At 54.0% G+C, this 22,560-nt stretch overlaps 1 protein-coding gene across 1 annotated transcript in view; it reads right to left on the bottom strand.

Moving 5' to 3' along the window:
- The window catches only part of TG (thyroglobulin), a 202,785-nt gene extending 184,625 nt beyond the window's left edge, over nucleotides 1-18,160 (bottom strand). Inside the window, exons 1-10 of the mRNA XM_037048581.1 lie at nucleotides 18,094-18,160; nucleotides 16,982-17,090; nucleotides 15,775-15,872; nucleotides 14,449-14,652; nucleotides 13,975-14,134; nucleotides 7,616-7,722; nucleotides 6,984-7,127; nucleotides 6,575-6,769; nucleotides 2,198-3,280; nucleotides 1,195-1,782 (exon numbers count right to left, since the gene is read on the bottom strand). Coding sequence (XP_036904476.1) covers nucleotides 1,195-1,782; nucleotides 2,198-3,280; nucleotides 6,575-6,769; nucleotides 6,984-7,127; nucleotides 7,616-7,722; nucleotides 13,975-14,134; nucleotides 14,449-14,652; nucleotides 15,775-15,872; nucleotides 16,982-17,090; nucleotides 18,094-18,160 — 2,755 coding nt within the window. The remainder of the gene's footprint in view (nucleotides 1-1,194; nucleotides 1,783-2,197; nucleotides 3,281-6,574; nucleotides 6,770-6,983; nucleotides 7,128-7,615; nucleotides 7,723-13,974; nucleotides 14,135-14,448; nucleotides 14,653-15,774; nucleotides 15,873-16,981; nucleotides 17,091-18,093) is intronic.
- Between the last annotated feature and the right edge of the window lie 4,400 nt (nucleotides 18,161-22,560).

The following is a 22,560-nucleotide window of genomic DNA, read 5'->3' as shown; positions in this document are numbered from 1 at the left end:
TTAAAGCCTAAATTCCAGCTAATGTTGAAACTGTCTGATTAATTTTAACATTATCCAGAAAGGGGTGGGCAATGCTGAACATCGCCATGAATGGACGGAGAGATTTCAATGGACCTGTAGTAATACCTGTAGTACTAGCTACACTGGCTGGGGGCAGTCTGAGCTGATAATAACCGTGTCGCATCTGGCTGCTTGTGGTTTGAAACTGCGGTGGGGGTCTACTTGGTAACGAGGCATTTTACTGTGACACCGTCTGCCTCATCTGTTCATGCCTCATACACCGCAGCTTTCTTACAAGTCCATTGTCACAGACCTGAACTTGCAGACCTCGTTCGGCACCTCTCCTTTCATCTAGTTCCCTCGAGCAAATCGAAGGCAATGCAAAGGCAGGAGCACTTCCTGCGGTCCCGAGCACCTAGCGGCGTCCTTGTAAGTAACAAGACCACAGCACTAGGTGCGGGTTAACTAAACCGAGCACCCGATTTCCGAGAGAGACTGAAGCGTTAGTCATAGAGGGTACGAGCCGGGTCATATTCCCCCGAGAGCCGTCACCAGGCCTAAGAGAACGCTTTGTAACCAGAAGACATCCAGTTAACATTTGAGGCCCTGGTGTGAATAATTACATGAAAATGTAAAGCAGAACTCCATTAGCTTTGTCAATCCCTGACCGCGCAGACGTGGGGAAATGGCTTCCCTTCTATGACCCTCAGTGTTATGGGTGAATGCTTGTGTGCCCCCCAAATGCATGTGTCGAAGCCCCAACCCCCAGTGTTATAGTATTTGAAGGCGGGAGTTTGGGGAGGTGACTAGGTTAAGATGAGGTCGCGCGGATGGGTACACAAAGACAAGAAGCCAGAGCTCTTTCTCTCCCTGCCATGAGGCTGCACAGAAAGCAGGTGGCTCCCTGCAAGCTGGGACAAGGCTGGCACCAGGAACCCAATCTGCCAGCACCTTGACCGTGGACTTCCGCCCTCCAGAACTGTGAGGAGCAAACGTCTGTGGGATCAGCGCCCCAGCCCATGGTATTCGTTTTTAGCAGCCCAAGCTGGCATGCATTTGGTTCGCTCCGCCATACACTGAAGGCATGAACCTGGCCACAACTAAACTCCCATCCGGCTTTGGCGCTCAGTACCCTGCCACCAGACACCCTTCCTTCTAAAGCACAAATTCTATTCTTCACACGGTTTAACTCACATGCTGGGACCTTGCTTGGCTCGGTCCGGGTTCCTTTCAGCTCCTGACCAGCTTCATCCACACACCAGCAGGTCCGAAGGTCAAAGTGCGCCAGAGGGGCGCTGAAGTCTGAGTAGGGCCCCGGGTACCGGCGGAGCTGGCCGTTGAGCATCTGCCAGAAGAGGTAAGGCTCCAGGAAGACGCCCCCTGCGGGCTGGGTCCGGTTCCCTTCCAGCACTGCCCGCGGGACATCTTGGAGAGAAGAGTATCTTGCCAACTCCGGGAAGATGCCCTGCTGGCCCGCCTCATACAGACTTTGAAGAAAGAGACGGAAGCTTTTGGAAGCTGCCTCTCGGTAGCTCGTGAGCTTCACGAGCAGTTCGGTACCAGCCAGCTCCTGGCTAGCGTTGCTGTGAGCCCTCCACCGTTCGTACCACTCGAAGGCCTGCTCGAGGGGCCCGTCGCATTGCACCTGGCGCCACTGCCCGCTGGCACCGCACTGGGGGATGTAGATATCAGAGAGGGCGGGGGCCTTGCTGGAATTGGAGGCCAGGGCCCGCACGGCCCGGAGGAAGGCTTGCTCGGCCTGCAACTGACAGGGTGTGGGGCCTGCAGGGGAACAGTGAATGCAGAGTCAGGTCAGCGCATTTAAAAGCAAAGAACAAGATGGAAGCTCTTGATGGCCCAAATGCCATCCGACACCTTATGCGGCCACAGAGGCCATCATGTCGGCACGGGGAGCCTCCCCTCACTGAGCAGGCGCTGCCACTGAGACCCACTGTCATCACCAGGGCAGACACGCACATGCCAAAGCTCAGAGCCCGCACACATCTGCCTATTCACCCCTTAAAATGTTTAATCTGACTGAGACCTCTCTGACCAATTTTCAAATTAACCAGAACATTTTGCCATGAACAGAAGTTTGAAATCTAGCTGTGACGGAACGCTTTGTTCTCTGTGACGCCTCGTGTCAGGGTCCCCAAAGAGAATCCGAGTTAGTAGGTAGAATACCTAGCAGACTCACATTGCATGGCTTGCCCAGGTCCACTCTGAGTTCCGGGGATGGCCTGGCCCTCCGCGTCCACACAGTAGCACCTGGAGTCGAAGCACTGGACAGGCAAGAAGTACCCCTGGCTAGTACAAGAAGGCACGGACAGGCTGGACCCCACGGGCTGGCTGCCCAAGAGGCTCTGCATCTGAGCCCTTTGCTTTTCACACTCCGTGGGGCACCTGGGCCGCCCGCCTCTGACCCTCGAGCCAGGCAGCTCTTTGCCCCGGGAGCCCACACACCAGCACTCCCCAGCGTAACACTGGACGTCCTCGTAGCTTCCTTCTGCTGTGCAGGATGGGACAAAAAGGCTGCCAGGCACCTGCTCACAGCCCTGAGAGCTGAGCACCATTTCCACCACGTCGCCTAAATCCTCGGCTATGTCTTCTGGCACAGAAATCGCATGTTGCAGGAAGAGGAGGAATTCTGGAAGGTCCAGGAGAGCAGCAAGGGATCTCAGGGCGTTTTGGTTCTCCTGTAAGTCAACTTCAAAGCCAAAGCTGCCCACAACTGGCTTATTCATAGCACCGCCCTCCTGAGTGGCTCCGGGGGGCTCCAGGGCAGGACTCAAATCCAACCGCACAGTGAGGGGTGTGGCCAGATCAACAAGCCCTCCCCTGTTCTGGAAGCCTGGGAGACCAAGTCGCTGGAAAAACTGACTGAAGTTAAAGGTGCCACTTGTGCCAAGGGCTCCAGACAAGTTAAACTGACCAACATTCACCAAAAACTTCCCTCCAAAGAGGTTTTGCTGGAGTCCCTTCGGGTTGTTTGTGAACTGAAGGGCCAGATGAGCCTGCTCGCGGGAGGGAAAAAGCATTCGGATGGCTTCTTTGAGGAGAGTCCCTGAGGCCGGGAACTGCTGATTCTGCCCTTGGACCAGGGGGCGGAGGACCCCGGAGTCCACAAAGAGCTCCTGGATCCAGGGTACACAGGTCAAGGCCAGGCCAACCACTCCCTGAGAGGCCTGCCTTTTTCCGGGAGCCTGGGGCAAGCCCGAGGGCCCAAAGTGGAGTCGGGACAGGGCCTGCCGCCGCTCCAAGGTGCAAGACTGGTCCCCAGCTGTGCCGGACAGAGTAAACAGGAAAATACGTTTTAATGTCACAAACAGCCCTGAGACAGCCCCTCAGGTCTGTCTGGTAGTAAGATGTCAAAAAGCCCTGTCTTTTTTCCGTTTTTTTTTTTCTTGCATTTAGCTTTCACTTGGAACCATGTCCTCAGAGGCCACTTTGGGGAATGAGTTTTCCAGAGGATGTGACTTCCTGTCCTGGCTTTCACTAGTGCTGACCCCCGTGCAAGGCCATGGTCATTGACATCGGCCCCTTTCTGAACACCTGACCACACACAGCACTGACGATGTGATTCAGTGATGCCTCCCCACCCCGTACCCACCCCTGCCCATTACTCATGTCCACTGGAACCTCAGAACGAGACCTGAGTTGGACATAGGGTCTTGGCAGATGTGATTGGTTGAGGTGAGGTCCTACTGGGTTAGAGTGAGCCCTGACCCCAGTGACTGGTGTCCTGACTGGTGTCCATCCAGGGCCATGGATGACATGGAGAGACACACAGGGACCACCAGGACTGGGGCAGGGCGAGAAAGCGTCTTCCCTGGAGTCTGCAGAGTATGCGGCCCTGCCAACACCCTGGTTTCAGACTTCCAACATCTAGAACTCGGAGAGGAGGCATCTCTGCCATTTCCGGCCACCCAATGTGTGGCCACGCGTCACCACGGCCCTAGGAGACCGGTACACCCACAGTCCCTGTTTCTTAACGCAGTGTGGCTTCCCAGCATTCTCTTGTTGGATTCTCAATGGCCTTTAATGGCCTTCATTAAATGGCCTTCATTATACGCTGTTTAATGTGGCTGCCTAATTCTTCCTTCTGGGTTGTCTGGTCTTGGCTAACTAGTTTGTAGTCTCTTTGGGGATAAAAAGCATACTTCCAATGCATTTAGTATTCCCTATAATAAATATTGTTCTATGCTATAATAAGTAATGTCATTATCTACTATAGGAAGTATGATATTTCATATAGTATAATATAATAAATATAATATAATGGTGCACATTTGGCAAACACACTTAGCATATTCTTCTAGGCTTCTTGACCTTTCCCTGAAATTGCTAGTTAAATAGCAATCAACTCAGTCAGCTCCCAACATGGTCTGGTTATTCTATCCGAATACCCCAGCTGAACTGTAGTCACAGGAAGAAAAATTATCTTAAATTCAACTCTCAGCATCCCAGTTCATGGGCGACAGTAAATAGGCTCCATTTCTCTCTGTGGGGCCGTAACTACTGGAGGTTTTTGACCACCCACCACCCTACCTTCTTAGAGTAATTCTCTCCCTCGGTTCACATGGGTGCCAAACAGGAAGTCAGCCAACTTCCTCTGTAACCAGGCAACATAGAAAGAATGGGAACGTGTGGTCAGAGAGAGGGAGAAAGGGCCGCGTCAGAACACGCCGCATACCCCTCGGCAAGGCCAGGCCCCCCTCTGAATGGCCGCCACGGGAAGGCCTGGAAGAGCCACAGGGTGCTGCCTTCCCAAAGCACAGAAGACCCTCCCACTCGTGCACAGTGTCACTCAGGCAAAAACCCAGCTACTGGTGCCATGTGGCGTTTGTTCCCACAGACACAGGATTCATGTGCCAGAGAGAAAAAGGAGACATGCGTGATCCATGCAGGTGGGAGCTCTCTTCGTTTGGAAGCCTATAGCTTTTCATGTCCACCTGAAAATTGGAGGGCACGATATTCTGTAGGTTCTAGTAGAATTACAATGCGACTGTAAACACCTTCAGGGCAGAACTTCACATTTTTCTCTTCCTGCATCTGCACACTTAACAGAGAGATACTAGGGAACAGCGCAGAATGCCCGACACGCTAGGTTGGGGAAATCGTGGGACTAAGGATTTGTTGAGTGAACACCTGAACCTGCCTGTGTTGAGGCTACAAATGGACCCGCATTCCCCACTGGTTTCAAGGTTTGCTGCCTCCTCCCAGTTTGCCCTAGGAGGAAGCCCACAGGGCCCCTGGATTCCATCCTGCGAATCTTACTGGTAGGACCATGTCGAGTCCTAGGGGACGCCTCGCGCCATTTCTCAAGCCCACACCCTTCTCCCCAGCCCACCGCTTTTTCCTCAGCATGTGGTCCCTATACTGGATTAAAGAGTGTCTCCCCAGATTCCTGCCCTTCCTGGACCTCAGAACGTGACTTCCTTTGGAAATGGGGTCATTGCAGATGCAATTAGATAAGATGAGCTCACACTAGAGTAGGGTGGGCTCCTAATCCTATACAATGGGAGGCACCATAGGAAGAGAAGGGACACAGAGGCAGACACGGATGACGGAGGCAGACACAGATGACGGAGGCAGACACGGATGACGGAGGCAGACACGGATGACGGAGGCAGAGCTTAGAGGGATGCAGCCACAGCCAAGGAGTGTCAAAGGCTGTCGGCAGCCACCACCAGCTGGGAAGAGGCCAGGAAGGAACATCCCCTTGAGGCTTCAGAGGGAGCCTGGCCCTGCAGACACCTTGATTTTGGACTTCTAGGCCTCAGGACATGGAGGAAATACGTTTCTCGGGCCTAAGCCATTCCCTTTGTGGCACCTTATTACAGCAGGAAGGTCACATGGTCCCTGAGCCCAGTTCAGGACATTGCACTGACCTTCAATGCTCCTTTGAATCTTCCCGCCGAACTCACTCACAAAACCCATTGTGGTGCTCACCAGCTTAAACCCCCTCAACATCCTCACCTGCCCCCAGGACGGGGCTTCTAAGCCTTTGCTTTCATATGAAAGACCTCAATGTCTTAGCCTTGCCTTCCCCCTACCCATGTTCAAGTTCAGAGCCCCCGCCTGAGGATGCCCCACCAGGGTTTCCCTCTATTCTTCTCACAGACCCAGTGGCCATTAGCCAATCAGTGTAGTCTACTGTCGACATCCTAATAACGTTGTTCCTCCTGCTCTCTATAGAGAGCTCACCCATCCTTATTTTCCTCCTCCAGAGAACATCTTTATTTGAGAACACTCATCGAGCACGACCTGTTCCACGAAGCCTTCCTGAATACCCCCTCTCCCTACACTCCAGGAGGCAGAATCAACCCGCCTTGCTCTGGGCTGCACCTCTCTCGCGGCACATCCAAACTTAACCCTCCTTTCTCTCTCTATCTGCGAGGCCCTGGGCGCTGGCTGAGCTCCCTGAGGAGGAAACTATGTCTGACACAGGACAAGCCACGTGCTAGAAGTTAACGATGAGAAGTGCGTTTTCCATCACGACCACCAGCTCAAAGAGCCTGTGGGGTATCAGCGTTCCCAGGTCCCCGACTGAGAGTCCTGATAGAAGACCCACCGCAGGACGGCGGCTGCTCCCACTGCTCCTGCCGCCGAGTTCCAGCGAGCTCCTTTCCCTGCGCATCCACGCACCAGCACGGCCCCTCCCTCTGGCACTGCGCAGCCTCATAGTCCCCACTTCGGAGGCAGCCGGGCACGTAGGGGTGGCCAAAGTTGGTGGCTGCAAACCGCTCCACTTCACATTTGGTGGGGCCTGGGGGAAACCCATGCAGCAAAAAGCAGTCAGTCAATCACTCCCGCTCTGCTCCCAGCCGGCCTTCTGTTTGCTGGGAGCACTTCCTTACGTCCCTGCACCACCCCCCATCCCCCTTGGCTGGAACAGCCCCACGGAGCCTGTGGCGACTCTAAAACCCAAATGCTTTTCTCCTGGCAGGGGCACACACTCGTGCTGTCGGCTTATTACTCACATCGGAACCTGCCAGAAAGCACTAGCTGAACTGCCAGGAACCGTCTCCGCAATATCCGGTACAGGGTGGTCTCGGCGAAGGTGGAAGCGAGGTCCAGGCCAGTGAAAATGGTGTCGTAAATTTCATCAAGCAACAGCTCCACACCTGAGCGAAGACAGCAAGGGTTTCAAGGCATGGCCTCGCTCCGAAAGGAAGTCCTCTCTTGCCACTCAAAAGGATATCGAGAAGGGCAGGGCCTCCACCGGAGTCACTAGGCTTCTTTGGGTCTGAACAAGGCTTGCATGGTTCCCCGAGTCAAGGCTGCCGTGTAGGACCCGGCAGGCTGCTCACAGCGCAAGCAGCATGGACGAGAGAGAACTCGAGAATCCAGCCTGTCTTCCACCTGCCAACTCAGAGCTGCCTCCGCCAGAAGGGGGCACCCCTCTCCCTTGTGCACAACAAGGCTCCACAAGGGCCAGAGGATCCCCATTCAAAGCACCATAGATGGAAGGAGGCGAGCTAGCCATGCCTCCTGGACACTCACGGCAGCCTGGCTGCGGAGCAGGCCCACACTGCCACCTCTGCCCTGCAGGTGACGAGGCCGAGGCTCTCGGGCCTGGCACATGCCACTCCTCCTCTCAGCCTGGGCTCACCTGTCTCAGTCAGCTCACGCCCTTGACTGTCGGCACAGTGGCAGTACCCAGACACCTCGGGGAACCTTCTCCGGAAGGCTCTGAACGTCACGAACGCATCTGGAAACCTGAAAGGGGAGACTGGTGGTCACCATGTCCTAACAGGCAACTGCTCACGTGTTCTCCCCGTGGAAATACATGAACGTGGCACCATCTTCTCTGGGGAAAAGGAGTGTCTTATTCTTCAGCTTGTGCCCCTCGCCCCAGGCTTCCTGTGGTAAGTGCCTTCCTTTCCTCAGTTGGTCTTAACCGGCCAGAGCGAGGCTGGCCCTGCCATGCAAGTAAAGCTGTGCTCTGCTGCCCTCAACTAATTAGCTGTTTTCCTCACTCTTGGCCTTTGACCGACATACACCCAAGCACACATCTCCTAGGATCAGGCAGAAAACAGGTGATGAACATGGCCTTCCCTGGTCCCCATACTAGAATGTAACTAGAGACCAAGGCCAAGTTTGCCTCTCAACCACACGGCACATTCCAGGTGCCCTCATTCAGGAGATCAAACAACTTCCGAGCCCTTTACAACTGTTCAGGAGCTTGAGAAGGAGCCAGACTCCATCCACCACAGCAGGACATTTCCCAGTTCCATGGTCTGAAAGGCACACACAGTCAGCGTGACATGACTCGCAAGAGCCACACAGCCTTTCCGAAAGTTCAGGAGAAGTGGACCTGACTTCTCAGGTCTGACCTGCTGATGGCCATCGGGAGCTCCTCGGGGGAGGAGGAGCCAGGTCGGGAGACCCAAGCCTCATGTGTCTCCACCTCTACGTGGAAACACACCCCCAAACGGTAAGTTAGAGAGGCAACAGCTCCCCACACAAAGACGCCTGGCACTGTGGAATCTAGTCTAGCAAACTCCTGAGGCGACATCTGTGTCCAATGACAGGAAAACTCAGAAGTGAATTACAGTGCATCCCCTAAGTGGCGTGTACCTAACATTACGTACAAAGGACAGATGCAAATGCAAAACAGCCTGAACACCCACGTGCTGCTGAGACCACTATGCAAATGAGCCAGCTGAGAGGCAACATATCCTGCAGACACCCCTGCTCAGAGCCCAAACACACAGCACAACAAGCATTCATGAACTTGAATGCAAATGATATGCAAATGAATATGCAAAAAAGCCTAGGAAAGCACTACAGAATTAGGGATTTTTCCCACATCATTGGTCTATTACTGCGTGTATGTGAGTTAAATACAAAAGAATGTTATAGTAAGTGAGTCATGCTTAGTAGAGACTAAAACCTCACTTTGCTCAAGTGGCCATGGATTGGAGGTATATGATAAACATTCATTAATTGGAACCTGGGATAATTCAGTTCTACAAGTACTTTTAATACTATAAGAATTACTTGCATTTATTCAGCCACTACTTTGCAAAATGTTTGATATGCATTGACTTGTTTAATTCAACTGAACACTCCTAAAAGGCAAGTGGTACTTTTCCATCCCCATTTTCGCGGCATCCTGAAATAGAGGTGGGAGCTAGGGCCCAAATTCCGGTCTTGGGCTCCAGGACACGCCTGGGCCTGCCGCTGGTGCTACCCAGGGTGTGTCGGGCTGCACCTGGCTCCTGCCCCACAGCCTCTGTTCCGCTGACGCTCTTCTCTGTGTGCCTGACACCCAGCTTTCCCTGCCCCCAATAGATGAAGACATACATGCCGGGTAAAGGCACAGATGGGTCACCTGGCTGTCCGGAGGTTCTGAAACCCATTGCAGCACCAGGCACGGGAAGTTTAAATCACTCTCATCCCATGGGCTGCTCATTCCACCCACAGGCCCAGCTCCACATCCCGTCCCAGGGCCAATGGGGTCAGCAGGGTCTCAGAGCCATCTTTATCCCACTGCCCTAGGGTAGATACCTCTCTCTGGGTGTCTGGCCTTGTAAGTTGCCCTGCACTAGGCCCTCCCTGTCGGCATGCCCCCTTCTCATATACTGGAGAGCACCACGGCTTCAGCTAGAGGAAGGGTCTTCCCATCCTCTTGGGAAGACCATCGTAAGGCCACCTACTGCCATCTGCCCCCTCCTCGGGCTGGCCTCCGCACCCTCTGGGGCAGACCCTCCGCACCATCGTCTTTAAGCCCTCCTTGCCATTCTGTGCGTGGTGAAGAGAGCAAAGAACGCAAGCCAGGTGCACTGGCACTACAGTCCTGGTCTGACCAGCCCGAGTTCAAGCTCAGGTCGTGGCTGGCCTGGAGGCAGAGAAGTCACCGATGAGGCTGCATGGCATGTAAAATGTCAGTGCCAGCCAGCACTCTAGGCCTGCCCATTGGCGCAGGCAGCTGTTAGCCACCCCCACCCCCCACCCCGGGTCAGATTCTCCAACTCCTTCACAGATGGTCCCCCCAAAATCAAACCATCAATTAATAAATTAGCAATGTATTTGCTTCCCTCCTGTACCAGAGCAGCTCTCCTTACGACAGGAGCTGGTGCCTGGTGCACAGACCCCCACGTTGTCTCATGGGAGGGCCACCCGATGACCCGTCTAGGAGGACCTGTCCCCTCGGTCACTCACATTCAGGTTACGATGCCCCTCACCCTTCTCACTGACGTATCTGGATAGCAGGGGCTGCCAAGGCACTGGAGGTGAGACTGGCTACCAAGGAGGTTTGAGTGAGCACAGTCACTAAGGACAAGGGCTGCTTTTTAAAAAAAAACCCTGTGAACTGAATTTAAATTTGGATGGCAAAGGCCTTGGTAATGGCACTAGCTCTTAACACCCTTACCTACCATCTGCTTAGCCAGAATACATTTCCCTGATTTCAGAGTTTGGGTGAGGGCCCATGAAAGAGGGGGAAGAGTCAGAACTGGCAAAGCTTATTCCCCAACACAGCAGGGTTTTTTAAAGTCACCAGCCAAATAAGTGGGGTTAGCAGCGGCCTTCTTCCAGAGGCAAAACAACCTACTTCAAATAGGCAAACACTATGGCCAAGTTCAAGTGTAAATCATCATCCACAACAGGTTGGCCAATGAGCTGCCCACAGGCTTCCATCCTCCCTGTGGGCCCCTGGAAGAAAGTCAACTGCCTGACGCCACTTCTGCATTTGAATTTCCTGCCAGAACCCCCTCGGATTCAATATTTCAAAATCAAACCTGAGGCTTCTCCTTTCCAAACCCCTTGGCTACCCTCTATCTAGAAACCAGGCCTCAGAGTCATCCCAGACTCTTCCTCTCCCACACGCTCCCCTTTATTCCTTCACCAAGGGCTGTGGATTTCACTCGCCTCTCCATCACCCACCTTAGTCCAGGTCACCCCCTCTCACCTGGACCAGCCCTGTAGCCTCCGCACGCCCAGAGTCACCTCCCAGCACCCACTCGGCTTTTCTCAATCCCAGTCCATTCTTTTCTAAATCTAAGTAGAACGATTATTAAGACTCCCAACCCCCACCCCAGGCTTCAGATTCTTGGTGCAGTCACGGGGAGGGACACAATCACTCCTTGCTTATCAAAATTCAAATGTAACTGGCCATCCTGCATTTTTTTAATCTGGCAGCCCCAGGTGCTGAGTGTAGACTTCCCAGGCGGCCTCCACCACAGCCCCTGCTGCCGGGTGGCGGAGTCCCGTGGTGGAGTCCCTGGGCCTGGCACGGCCCAGGTCTGCTTATCAGAAAACTCCCCAATATGGCTGGGCTTCCAGGAACCAGCTCCCTGACCCTTCCCAGGACCTTCCTAAATCAAAACCTGCTCTGAGGCATGCTTGCTTACAAAAAAAGGAAAGGATCCCATTTCAGAAGTAAATCTTTTTGTTGGCCTTAAACAATGCATGCTTAGTCCTGAACTTTTGCATTTAACTCGACTGCCCTCTTGTGGAAGGAGCTGTGAATTGCGTCTCAACCTGGCACCCACCAAGTTCTTTGATGTTTGGATACAAGCAATTAATTGCAGGCCTACTGTGTGCAAGGTTCTGTGCTATGCACTGCAGGGGAAACAGAGGAATCGAGGTTGTGCAGGATTGTAAAAGACACCAGACAGCTCTAGCACCTGCTGAGTGCCCTTCTCAGGGTGAGTTCCTTAACCTCTCGTGTTTCAGATTCCTCATCTGTATGCTAGAGACCATAATTATCCATCCAGTTATTTTTCTAAGTATTAACATGGGCTGAAGGATGTCAAATTCCCTGTCTGTAGAAGCACTCACTTGAACTTAAATTGAGCATCAAAGAGTACCAGTTAATCAGACTATCTGGAGATTTGTATGTGATTGCAGACAGGCCATTTTCTGGGCCTGGGGGTGGCGGTGGGGGGGATCTAACCTGCATTTGCTAAACCTGGATTATGCATAATAATTCCCTACAGACACATAACGATTTACAATGGTCACAGTGGCTTCTAGAGAGGTTTCATCAGATCTTCACCTGCCCTAACAAGTAGAGGGTGGTCTGCACTTTACAGGTGGGGGCGCCGAGGCCCCAAGAAGGCAAGTGACCAGGTCCCTTTGCCAAGCAGTGTCACAGCCCGAAAGGGACCAGGCAGATGGATGGAGCAGAACAGACTAATACTGCCACAGGCCCCAGCGGACCCCCAGCCCTGGCGGGTGTGCAGGGCGTCCGAAAGGAACAGTCAAGCCCCATTTCTCAGTGCTGGGGGGGACGCACACAGCCTCCCACCTGGTTGTTTAGAATGGGAATTCCGAGTTTTGCACATGGGGTTGAACAGATGAAACTGCTGATATTCACAGCCCTAAGAACTCCCCTCGTACACATGCACACGGGAAAGAAACCGGCTGTTTTGGAAGCCAGTTTCCAAAAGTGCGGGTTCCCCAAGAGAATTCCCATCAGTGTTCTCAGCCTAATAGTCTTACTTACTTTTGTCATGGTCCCCCTTATCCTTGAGGGACACGTTCCCAGAACCCCAATGGATGCCTAAAACCATGGAGAGTGGCAAACCCTTCTGATACATACTGTTTTTCCTACCCATACACACCTATGATGAAGTTTAATTTATAAATTAAGCACAGTAAGAGACTAACACCAGTGACTAAGAAAATATTACAGTTATGATATACTGAAATAAAACTTACATGAATATGGTGTCTCTCTCAATATCTTACTGGACTGTACTTACCTTTTCACTTAAAGGAAGTACTTTACTGCTTCTCCACAGCATATCCAAATTGCCAGCATCACTATTCTTGTGCTTTTTGACCATTAATAAATAAAACCAGGGGGACTGGAAGAACACAAGCACTGCGACACCGCGAGAGTGCACGGATCTAATCACCAAGCCGGCTCCCAGCGACTACGGACAGGCCCGCAGTGTGGAGACACGGAGACGCTGGGCGAAGGGGTGATCGCGTCCGAGCAGGTCTCGCGAGATTTCGTCACATGACTTGGACTGTCGCGCGATTTAAAATTGTTTATTTCAGGAATTTTGCATTTAATACTTTTGAACTAAGGTGGACCTCAGGTCACGGAGGTCACAGGAGGCAAAACTGCCTATAAGGAAGGGCAGGTGTGCTCAGGTCGCTTCCCTTCTCCTTGCGCCCCCGCCCTCCCGCCAGGGCCTGTCACAGTGGGAAAGCAGCCATCCTCATTCCCAGGCTAATCTGATTACTTGGGCGGAAATCCATCCTGGACCTCCCCTTTGATCCTTGATACTTAAATCCTTAAAGTTACTTCTAAGTGCATGCACACACACGGTTGACCAAAAACAAGCATAGATATGATCATAGCCATGCTTTTTACAACACGGACTTTTTTCCTTCTCTGCCGATTTCCTTCTCCTCGGCAGCCCTGACCCTGCTGGTTCCCCAGGGCTGACACCCAGCCTGTGCTTACTGATCCCTCTTCGTGCTCGCCTAGCTCTGGGCAGACACTGGCACGGTCATATACTGGGGGATGCACATACGGGGATGCACATTCGGGGGTCCACCAGCTTGTTTCCTAAAATTTACATCTCATTCTGTTGTCTGGGCCATGCATCCTATATCATGTCAGCATCCCGGGGGGCAGAACCCTCTCCCAGTCCACTGGTATTATGTTTAACGCTCCATAAATATTTATGGTGGCTATTTCAGGCGGCTCAGTCACTCTGTTTCCAGTTTTCCCCTACCATGAAAACTGGCGCAGTAGATGCCTCCGTGCACATGGCCACACATTCTGGCTGGGCCTGGGGGCTCCTGTGGCTGTGTCTGTAATTCGAATAGCTGTTGCCAGCTTTCTTTGTTAAAAATGCCACTGCCCTTCAGCTCATGAGAGTCAGGCCTCTGTCAGTTCCCTCCCCACCAGCCCGCATACGTGACACGTCACAGCACCCAGCCCTAAGGTGGATGCGAGCTAAGACAGGCCAGTGACGGGCACACCTTGAGGCCGGCTCGTCTCACCTGTTGTAGCTGTTCACCAGGTCGAAAAACATCATGTCCGTGGTATTGACGAACTTGCACTGGACAGGCAGGAATCCGCCATCTGGGGAACACTGGGGTGGCGACTTGTCCCCCACCCCGTGGAGAAGGCGGCGGTTTCTTATCTCACAGCTTCTTGGACCTAAACATTTCCAAGGACAAGCGTTCCCCTCGTACCCATGAACCAGTGCAGATGCTTCCGCAGTCTGCAGGCATGCACCCATGCTGCTCACCCAAATAGACACCCAAATAGGGATGAAGATCATCGAAATCCTGCTTATGCTTCTAAGAATCAGTCAGGGAACAGTCTTCCTCACCCACCCCATGGAACTGTTACAAGTACTAAGATCTTCCTTCAAGGCTTGGATCTCGGGGCCAGGTCCCCTGCCTTGTGGTTGCAGTGGGGAATGCTGCACCTCCCTCCTCCCCGGGGAGCTGGTGCCCAGTGACACTTACATCTCGTGGGCCTCCCCAGCTGGCGGGTGCCATACACTTCCATCCCTTCTGTGTCCACACACCAGCACTGCTCCCGCTGCACGTCACACTGCACAGGCATGTACGCCCCCGAATCCTGACACTGAGGAAGGTAGGAGGTAGCCGTGCCATTGAGGTAGCCACTCAGCAGGACTTGCTGCTTCTGAAGCTGGCAGAAGGACAGACCTAAGGGCATGAGGAGCAGCATCAGGTCTCAGCCCAGGAGAGCTCAGCTGCCTCCCTGGATGGAGGAGGTGGCCCTTTCCACAGGGGAGAGTTGCCACCAGGCTGTGGAGTCTCAGTGAGCAGGGGACAGGCTCAGGGCCAGCTTTCTGACTGGACGTCCACCTTTATCCCAGGAAGGGCAGCTTTCATCCTGCCCCACCAGCCTCCAGGACACCCCACTGCCCCGCTGCTGCAGAGGTAGGTGTGAACGGAGTCAGGCTAGGCTGTCAACAGAGCTTGTCTGGGTCTGATTTTCCCCATGTGCTCACTGTGCAACCTTGGGGAAGTTGCTTCACCACTCTGTGCCTCACTCTCCTCCTCTATGGGATTGAAACTGCCCTCTTCAGCTACATGAGGGTTAGCAACATTAACAGTCTTGCCCCTGTTGAATAGCCACCATGTGCCTGGTGTTTCTCATGTGTGTTAAACCCTCATGCACCCTGTGAGGCCAATCCTGTGATGCTGTTACAGGCGAGGAGCCATAGCACAGTACAGGCATGTGAACTGGCCAGCGTCCATCAGCCAGAGTGCTGGGAACCCCCGGCCGGGACAAATAGAACCCAGAACCAGCCTTTCCCCACTGAAGGCTTGCTCGGTTCTAGGCTCAATTTCACTGTTCAGAGGTGGCCGGCTTAAGTGGACCTTGTTTTTAGGCTTAGCTATGCCATACTCTAAATGGGGACTGTGTTCCTTTGACCACTCACATAACCATTGTGTTAACAGGAAAGTTCTAGATCTTAGGGGAGAACACACATGGTGTGTACCCAGCAGCTCCCTGCTCAGAGGCCTTGGATGCCTACTCGCTGAGGTGTCCTCGGCACCAGGCCCAGCCGCTGGCATATGGGGGGCTCAGCAGCTATTTGCTGAACAGGTGACTTGACTATCCCACTGGATTTCACAGGAGTCCTGCAGGACACAGGCCTTAGCTGAAGGACAGCCAGCCTAACTCAGGGGGAGAGCTAGCAGCCCAGAGGGGCACTTGCTTACTCACGTGCCAAGCCCAGTGCTCTCTCCCAAATGTGTGTGGTCCTAGCAAGTCCCCCCTTCCCATGGGACAGCCCTGTCCCCCTCTTTCACACTTACATGCCACAGGCCGCCCAGGCTGCCTGCTGCCGGGTACCTCCCTGCCATCAGCATCCACACACCAGCAGGAGCGGCCATCACTCCTACACTGGACAGTCCTGAGGGAGGGAGAAACAGCATGTGGACAGGGCTAGGGGCTCCCGAGGCCACTGCCCAGGTTGCCTTCCCTCTATCCCTCCAGTCTCCCAAGTTTTAATTCATGTACATTAGGGAGGGGTTGGAGCGGAGGGGGTAGGACTTGGGAAAGGGAGAGGACTTCTTTTCTGTCCTGCCAACTCCCGAAGCCCTGGTCATTCGCTCCCCAGATCCATCAGCAAGCCCTGTAGCAAACGCCTGTCCTGGTGTGTGACGCTCCAGCCATGTGGAGGCTGCAGGTGGTAGAGTTGGGGTCTTCCTTCATGGACCAGAGATGGGGACACCCCATGGGGGGGTCAGAGAGCAGGGCCTGGGTTACAGGGACCCAGGGAAGCACATGCCTGGACTCTCCCAAAGGCAGCAATGGCTGCTCTGAGCCAGCGGGTGATCAGGTGCTATTTTAAGAGGAGTTTCACGTAAAGAGAGTAGGGAGGGCTTCAGCGGCTAGAACCAGGGAAACACCACATAAATAAGACCAGTGATGGTGAGCCATCTGACTTTTCCACTGCCCCAGAACCCCCAGGGGGCAGAGCCGGCCCGCTGGACAAGGAGCATCACTCGCCTCTGGGGCGCATGCGCGAGTGTTGATAAGTGCATTTGGGTGCCTGTAAAATGGGGCAGGGAGGGCTGTTCTACATTTTCTTAGACCTACAGAGGGAGCCCCCCAAGTTCAAGGTGACTGGGAGAGCCTGGGAAGATCTATTGTATTTCGGACAAAAGGCTCCTGTGTATTCCGAGGTGGTGGTGGTGTTTGGATTGCCACTCCACGCCACAGGGAGAGAGTCCGGGACCCAAGTTCGTGACAGGGCAGCAGAAAAGTCCTTTCAGGGGGAGCTCACTGGGGACCCATCAGCCACCAGCCTGAAGTCCAGGTGGCTTCGGTTCCCTCCACCTCTGGCTTCTCAAGAGGGTAAGAAGGGAGGGGAGGCACTTGGAGGGGGCACAGAGAGGTGCCCCTCCTTGTGACAGTGGCCACATTTTAGTACAGGAAGGAGAGGGAAGGGCATAGCTCTGGGGCGGGGGAAATGAGATGTTTTTACGAGGCCTCTCAAGACCCCAGTGTAACCCTTACTGGAAGTTGCCATCTTCGGCGCACTGGGGGACATAGTCCGCTTGCTTCTGAAAGGCCCTTTCCCTCTGCAGTTCGCAGGGACGAAGGGGCTGGGCGTCCACTTGGTATTCTATAAAAAGACAAGGGACTCGTCAGAGAAGGGTGTGGCCAGACTCCAGGAACAAAGACAGGGTCCCTCAAGCACAAACACTCTTCCGGGCTCTTGTTTCTAGCATCACCACCCACCATTGGGTTCCCACTTGCAATTCTGCAACTATTCACATTTTTCCAAGTATGACATTAGCTCATTTAATTCTCAACACATCCCGTGGATGGGGGCAAAGGGGCCGTGTTTGTCCATGTGACACTGAGGTGGGGACAGTGAAAGTAACCTGCTACTGGCCACCTGCTGGCAATGGAAAGATTTAGAACAAACCCCTGCACGGCCACTCCCATCCCCACAGGCTGTGTCTGGGTTGGGTCAGAACATCTTATAAAGAGGCTGTTCCTGAATCTATCATCCCTCCCTGCACACAGAGCAGCTGCCTGGTACAGAGTAGAAATACAAATTAATTAGTGCGTCTCATGTGTCTTGTTTTCACTGAGAATGCAAGAAAGGTGCGGGGCTTGCTCAGAAGTAGCAGCCATGCCAGCTTGGCGTCATCTGCTGCCTTTGCCAGGGAGGACGCAGGAGCTCAGACTCATCCAAAGTCATGCAGTAAGCGACTGTGCCAACCTGAACACAGGTCCACAGGCAGGTTTGTTCTTTCCCTACCTGCTGACCATTCAAATACCTCTCCTGAGTAACCTGGACCTTGAGATAGCTAGGGATATTTTTATAAAAAGTCAGTGTCAAAAACTAGCTAACAGTGTGGGGTACGAGGAGTTAGGATCAAACGAGGGAGATCTAATTTCCCGTCTTCTGTCCACCAAACACTAGCTGTCATCTCAGACAACTCAGTCCCTTCCTCTGCAAAGAAAAGAGCAAAACAACACCAAGGGGGACATTCCAGGGATTAAATGAGATCTCGGGTGTTCACAGGCCCTGGGGCAAAGCCTGGCTGGCTGATTTGGGAGCTCGGGCCTGAGGGCTCCCTCCTCCTCCCGCTCCACGGCTTGGGCTGAGGACTCACCGAAGATGTTAGCTGATACCACGTAGGCAGAGCCCAGCAGAGGGAAAACCCACAGAGCCAGCACCATTCTTCTGGGCCCTTCTGGGGGTGAAGGGATGGACGCCGTCCTGCCCCAGGGCTCTGGTCAGGGAGGCTTTATGGAGCTGCGGTGCCCACTCCCCCCACCCCCGTCCTGCTCTCAGGGAAGCAGCCCCGCCCTGTTCTCTCTGCAGGTCACAAGGGCCCCTCCACCTGCCCTGCTCCCTGAGGACACTTGTGTGGCCAGCGGGGGATAAAAATCTTGCTGAGGAGATCGGGGAGCAGGAGCAGGCAGAACTGGGTTGGGTGGCTTCAAAATTCATCTTTGTGTAAACAAGTTGGAGCTCTGAGGTTTTGTGGGCAACAGGCTCAGGCCCATCGGGAGAAGAGCGATCCCTCCTTTTCCTCCCTCCTTCCTTCCATCCCTCCTTCCTTTCTATCCCTCCCTTCTTCCTTCCACCACTATTTATTTAGAGCCTGAGAGCAGCAGACACTGTGCTAGGCAGTAAGGGTAGGGGAGAGAACAAAGGCAAAATCAATAATACAGAATGGAATACTATGCAGCAGAAAGAAAGAAGGAACTCCTACCCTTTGTGACAGTGTGAGTGGAACTAGAGCATAATGCTTAGTGAAATAAGTCAGTCGATGAAAGACAAATACCTTATGAGCGTACTTATAACTGGAATCTAGTGAATAAAATAAACTAACGAGCAAAATAGAACCAAAGACAGGGAACTAACTGGGCAGGGGGCAGGTGGTAGAAGGAAGGGGAAGGGACTAGTCAAAGAACATGTATGAGTAACCCATGGACATGGACAATGGAGCAGGGATGGATTGTGGGCAAGAGGGGTGGGCTGAGTGGAGAGGGGCAAAAGGGTAAAAAGAAATTGGGACAGCTGTAATGGAAGAAACAATGTAAAAATGTAGGTTTTTCTCACTGGAAAAAAGCACAGAACGTAAGAACTGTGTGAGCAGGGGGCCAAGCGCACACACATGCACGTTCCTGTCCCTCCCCTGCTGCCCCTGCCCCGGACCTCAGACACCACCAGCCTCCCACAGAGCATGGGAGCCATGTCTCCCGCACAAATTCCCTGCTACAGCGTGCTTTCTCTTAGCAAAGCCAGCTTGCTTCCTTCACTCCTGCCCCTGCATACCCTGGCAAGATCATCCCGTGCCCCTGAGCCCCAGCCTCCTTCTTGAGAAAATGGAAATGAAAGGAGAATAATAATGGGTGCCTAGTTGTGAAGGGGGCTGCAAGGGAATAAATGAGACATTGGCGAGTATGTGCCCAAGAAATGCTTGTTGATAGTATTGATTTTCTCATTTGCAAATGACCCTGTGCCAGAGGTTGACAGGTACATGTGCAGAAGAACCTGGCGGGGGGGGGGGGGGGGGCAGTGACAAGTCAGGACAGGCAAGGGGTGGTGGCCAAGCAAAGAGGATGTGGCACTTGAGTGGAGACAAAGGGTGACAGAGAATCTAGAGGGACATTGTTCAGGGAAGTGGGGAGGGCAGGGGACAGCCTGGGAGGTGGGGCCCGCTCCACTCCAGGGAGAACAATGAGGGAGGCGTAACCACAGGACAGAGGTCTGCACGGAGGAAGAAGGCTGCTTAGGTGTTGCGAGGGTTAACATTGATAAGGCACTTGAAACAGTGCTGTATGTAAGTATGCAGTACTGGTTCCTGTCTCATTTTTGTGTGCATGATATAAACTACAGGAAGTAAAACTCAATAGTTATTTTAACTGACAGGTATAGGATTAAAGTCGGTGAGAAGCCCTGCTCTGTACACCCTTCCCAAGGAATCACACCAGCCCACAGCTCCAACATCTCCAGCTCTGGCTCCATCATCAGCTCTGGCTCCATCACCAGCTCCAGCACCAGCTAGACTTTTCTGCCTGGATGCTTCACAGACATTTCAAATTCAGTGCATTCCAAGTGGGACTTCCCAACGCTTGTAACCTTAATGATACGGCTGTCTCTAATAGTAAACCTGACTCTTCCATCTTAGACCTCTGCCCCCCATCTCACCAACTTCAAAATCCTACCAGCAAGCCCATCCCTTGGGCATGGGCCCTCCTCTGCAGCCTCACTGCCCCTGCCTCCTTCAGGCCCCCAACTCCAGAGTAGCTGACAAGCACAGCCTCCTACCCAGCCACCCTGCCTCACACCCTGGCCCTTGCCAGGCTGCTTCTCCAGCTGGAGAGGTGGGAATGGAGACACACTTCTCTGGTGTCCAGGAGGAAGCCCAGGCAGGTCTTGGCGCCCATGCAGCCCTGGGGAAGAGGCATAACTAAGAACGAGACTTGGATTTAGGTTGTTTGAGTTGTGCTGGCATGTGCTGGTAGAGAAGACATGAGAGGCAGGGCTCCCTCCGCCCTTGCCTCCCCCCTGCGCCTGAGCTACACAGGCCAAGTTGCACCCCATGCTATGGAGAGCCAGCAGCCTGCCTTCACTGTTGCAGTGTAATGATCGTAGGCTACGTAACAAGCCCACCCCGAAGTGCATGCACAGAGCTGGTGCAGGTCAGCCTGTGCTGAATCATCCTCGCTGGCCCAGGAAGCAACAGAATGGCAGCAGCAGCTCCTGCCCCGTTGCGCCAGGGGTGGGGGGCTCCGCTCCACTGGGTTTGGGGCTTTGAGGACATGGGATTCATAGCCCTGGGGTAAAGAAAGCTGTGAGGTCACGGAACTGCAGAGGGTGAGTTGTCTGCACTTCAGACTGAGCCTGGAGGAGGGCAATGCCCAGACGGCTGGGGCAGCAAGCGTGCTCAATGGGCCAGAACTGCAGGCACACGGGGCACAACCAGCACCCAGAGCCCCTGGGAGAGGTGCTTCTCTCCGCGCAAGCAGCAGAGCGATGAGCTTAAAGAGCACCAGGCCTCCTCACCACGGAACTGAGCTCTCATCGTGACTCAGCAGCTGGTCACGCTCTTGCCATGGAGCCTCTGTGCTGGGAGGGCGAGCAGACTTCCATGGTAACCTGGGTGGCAACGCCCTGGTCTGGTCCGCTCCAGGCTCAGGCCTCCATCACTCTCGCAGGCTCATCACTGGCCCGCCACCTTCCCCCTCTCCTTGGCCCCCAAACACAATCACATAACCTCCTCTCATCCCTTTCCTTCTCGAAGACCAGTGTGCCGTGTATAATGCACGCTCACTGAAGATTTGAGGGAAATGGAGAGTGAATGGGATTCGGGGGAGGAAACTGCTTCAGAACATCACGTTTCTGGTGTCCAGCAGCTGCTGCTCACCACAGGGAACCGCCTCTGCCTTAACCAGGCCAAGCCCCCATTGCCCACACCAGGAACTCAAAGCCACCCCCTCCCTTCCCCTGGGTTGCCAGAGGAATAATCCAGATTTCTGATACTTGGCTTCTGCTTCCAGAAAGGTGGACAGATACGAACAGACATACTTTCCCTGCTCCTCCTGCTAAGCACAGCTGCAAGTCCTGGACGTTATGGATAAAACAGGGCACACCGAAGGTGGGCTGGGGAAGACAGCCAGCCAGCAACCTCAGGATCAGAGGCGCAATGTGGCAGTAAGTTGCCTGGGCTGAATTTTGCCTGGTGTATCTGATTAGGCGTTGGAGATGCTGTAATCTAGAAAGTTCCAAAAAACTCAGACCCTGCGCCCCCAACAAAGCCTCTGGAGCCCAACGTCCAGGGAAGGGCCCCACAGACTTAACTGCAGCTCCACTGCCCCCTAGCTAGCAGTGGCGGACTGGGGAGAAGTGTGGTCTCCCCTCGGCAAGGGTTAGGAGGAGGTTCCCCCAGGCCCCGAGCCAGGGGACCTGTGAGGACCCAGGGCCTTCACAGCAGCTGGGCAGTATCAGCCCTTCTCACCCAGGGTCAGCAGAAACCACGTGGGGCGCCTGAATTCCCACCCCCTGCCTGGGGTCTCTCCTTTCTGATGGTGGGGTTGGAAGGGGCCAACGGAGGGGCAGCGCTGTCACCACTGCCGAGCAGCAGCAGAGCCATCTCTCTGCGGGGTCCCCTGAGGAGCAATGAGGCACCGCACACCCCCCACCCAGCACAGGCCTATTGGGGAGCCTGTAACCCCACCCCAACCAGCAGGAACCTGGGTTTCTGCCCCACCTGGTGGCGGAGGTGGTGTGCCTCTGTCCCCACCACAGGGAGATCAGTTGAGTTCTAACAAGGGAAGTTTAAAGGCGACCTACAGTTTCTTAGATGACACCCAGCTGTCCCAGTTCTGACCAGAAATCACTGGTCACCAAGAACCCTCAAACACCAACCTGAAGGACCGGCTACACCAGACTGCGCTCAGCGTGCACAGTACCTGGCGGTGAGCAGCCCCAGGGAAGGGACCCCTCTGGCCGGGACTGGCGGTTCCAATGACCAGCACACACACAAGGTTAGAACCTCGGCTGTGCCAGTCCCAGGACATGGTCTCTATGAGAAGCGGTGCAGTGCCAGCTGGAGAGGCAGGAAGCA

The sequence above is a fragment of the Sturnira hondurensis genome, unplaced genomic scaffold (genome assembly GCF_014824575.4).
Source record: "Sturnira hondurensis isolate 20B ecotype Veracruz unplaced genomic scaffold, ASM1482457v3 Scaffold0006413, whole genome shotgun sequence".
Lineage (NCBI taxonomy): Eukaryota > Metazoa > Chordata > Mammalia > Chiroptera > Phyllostomidae > Sturnira > Sturnira hondurensis.
This window is presented reverse-complemented; position numbering and strand designations above follow the sequence as displayed.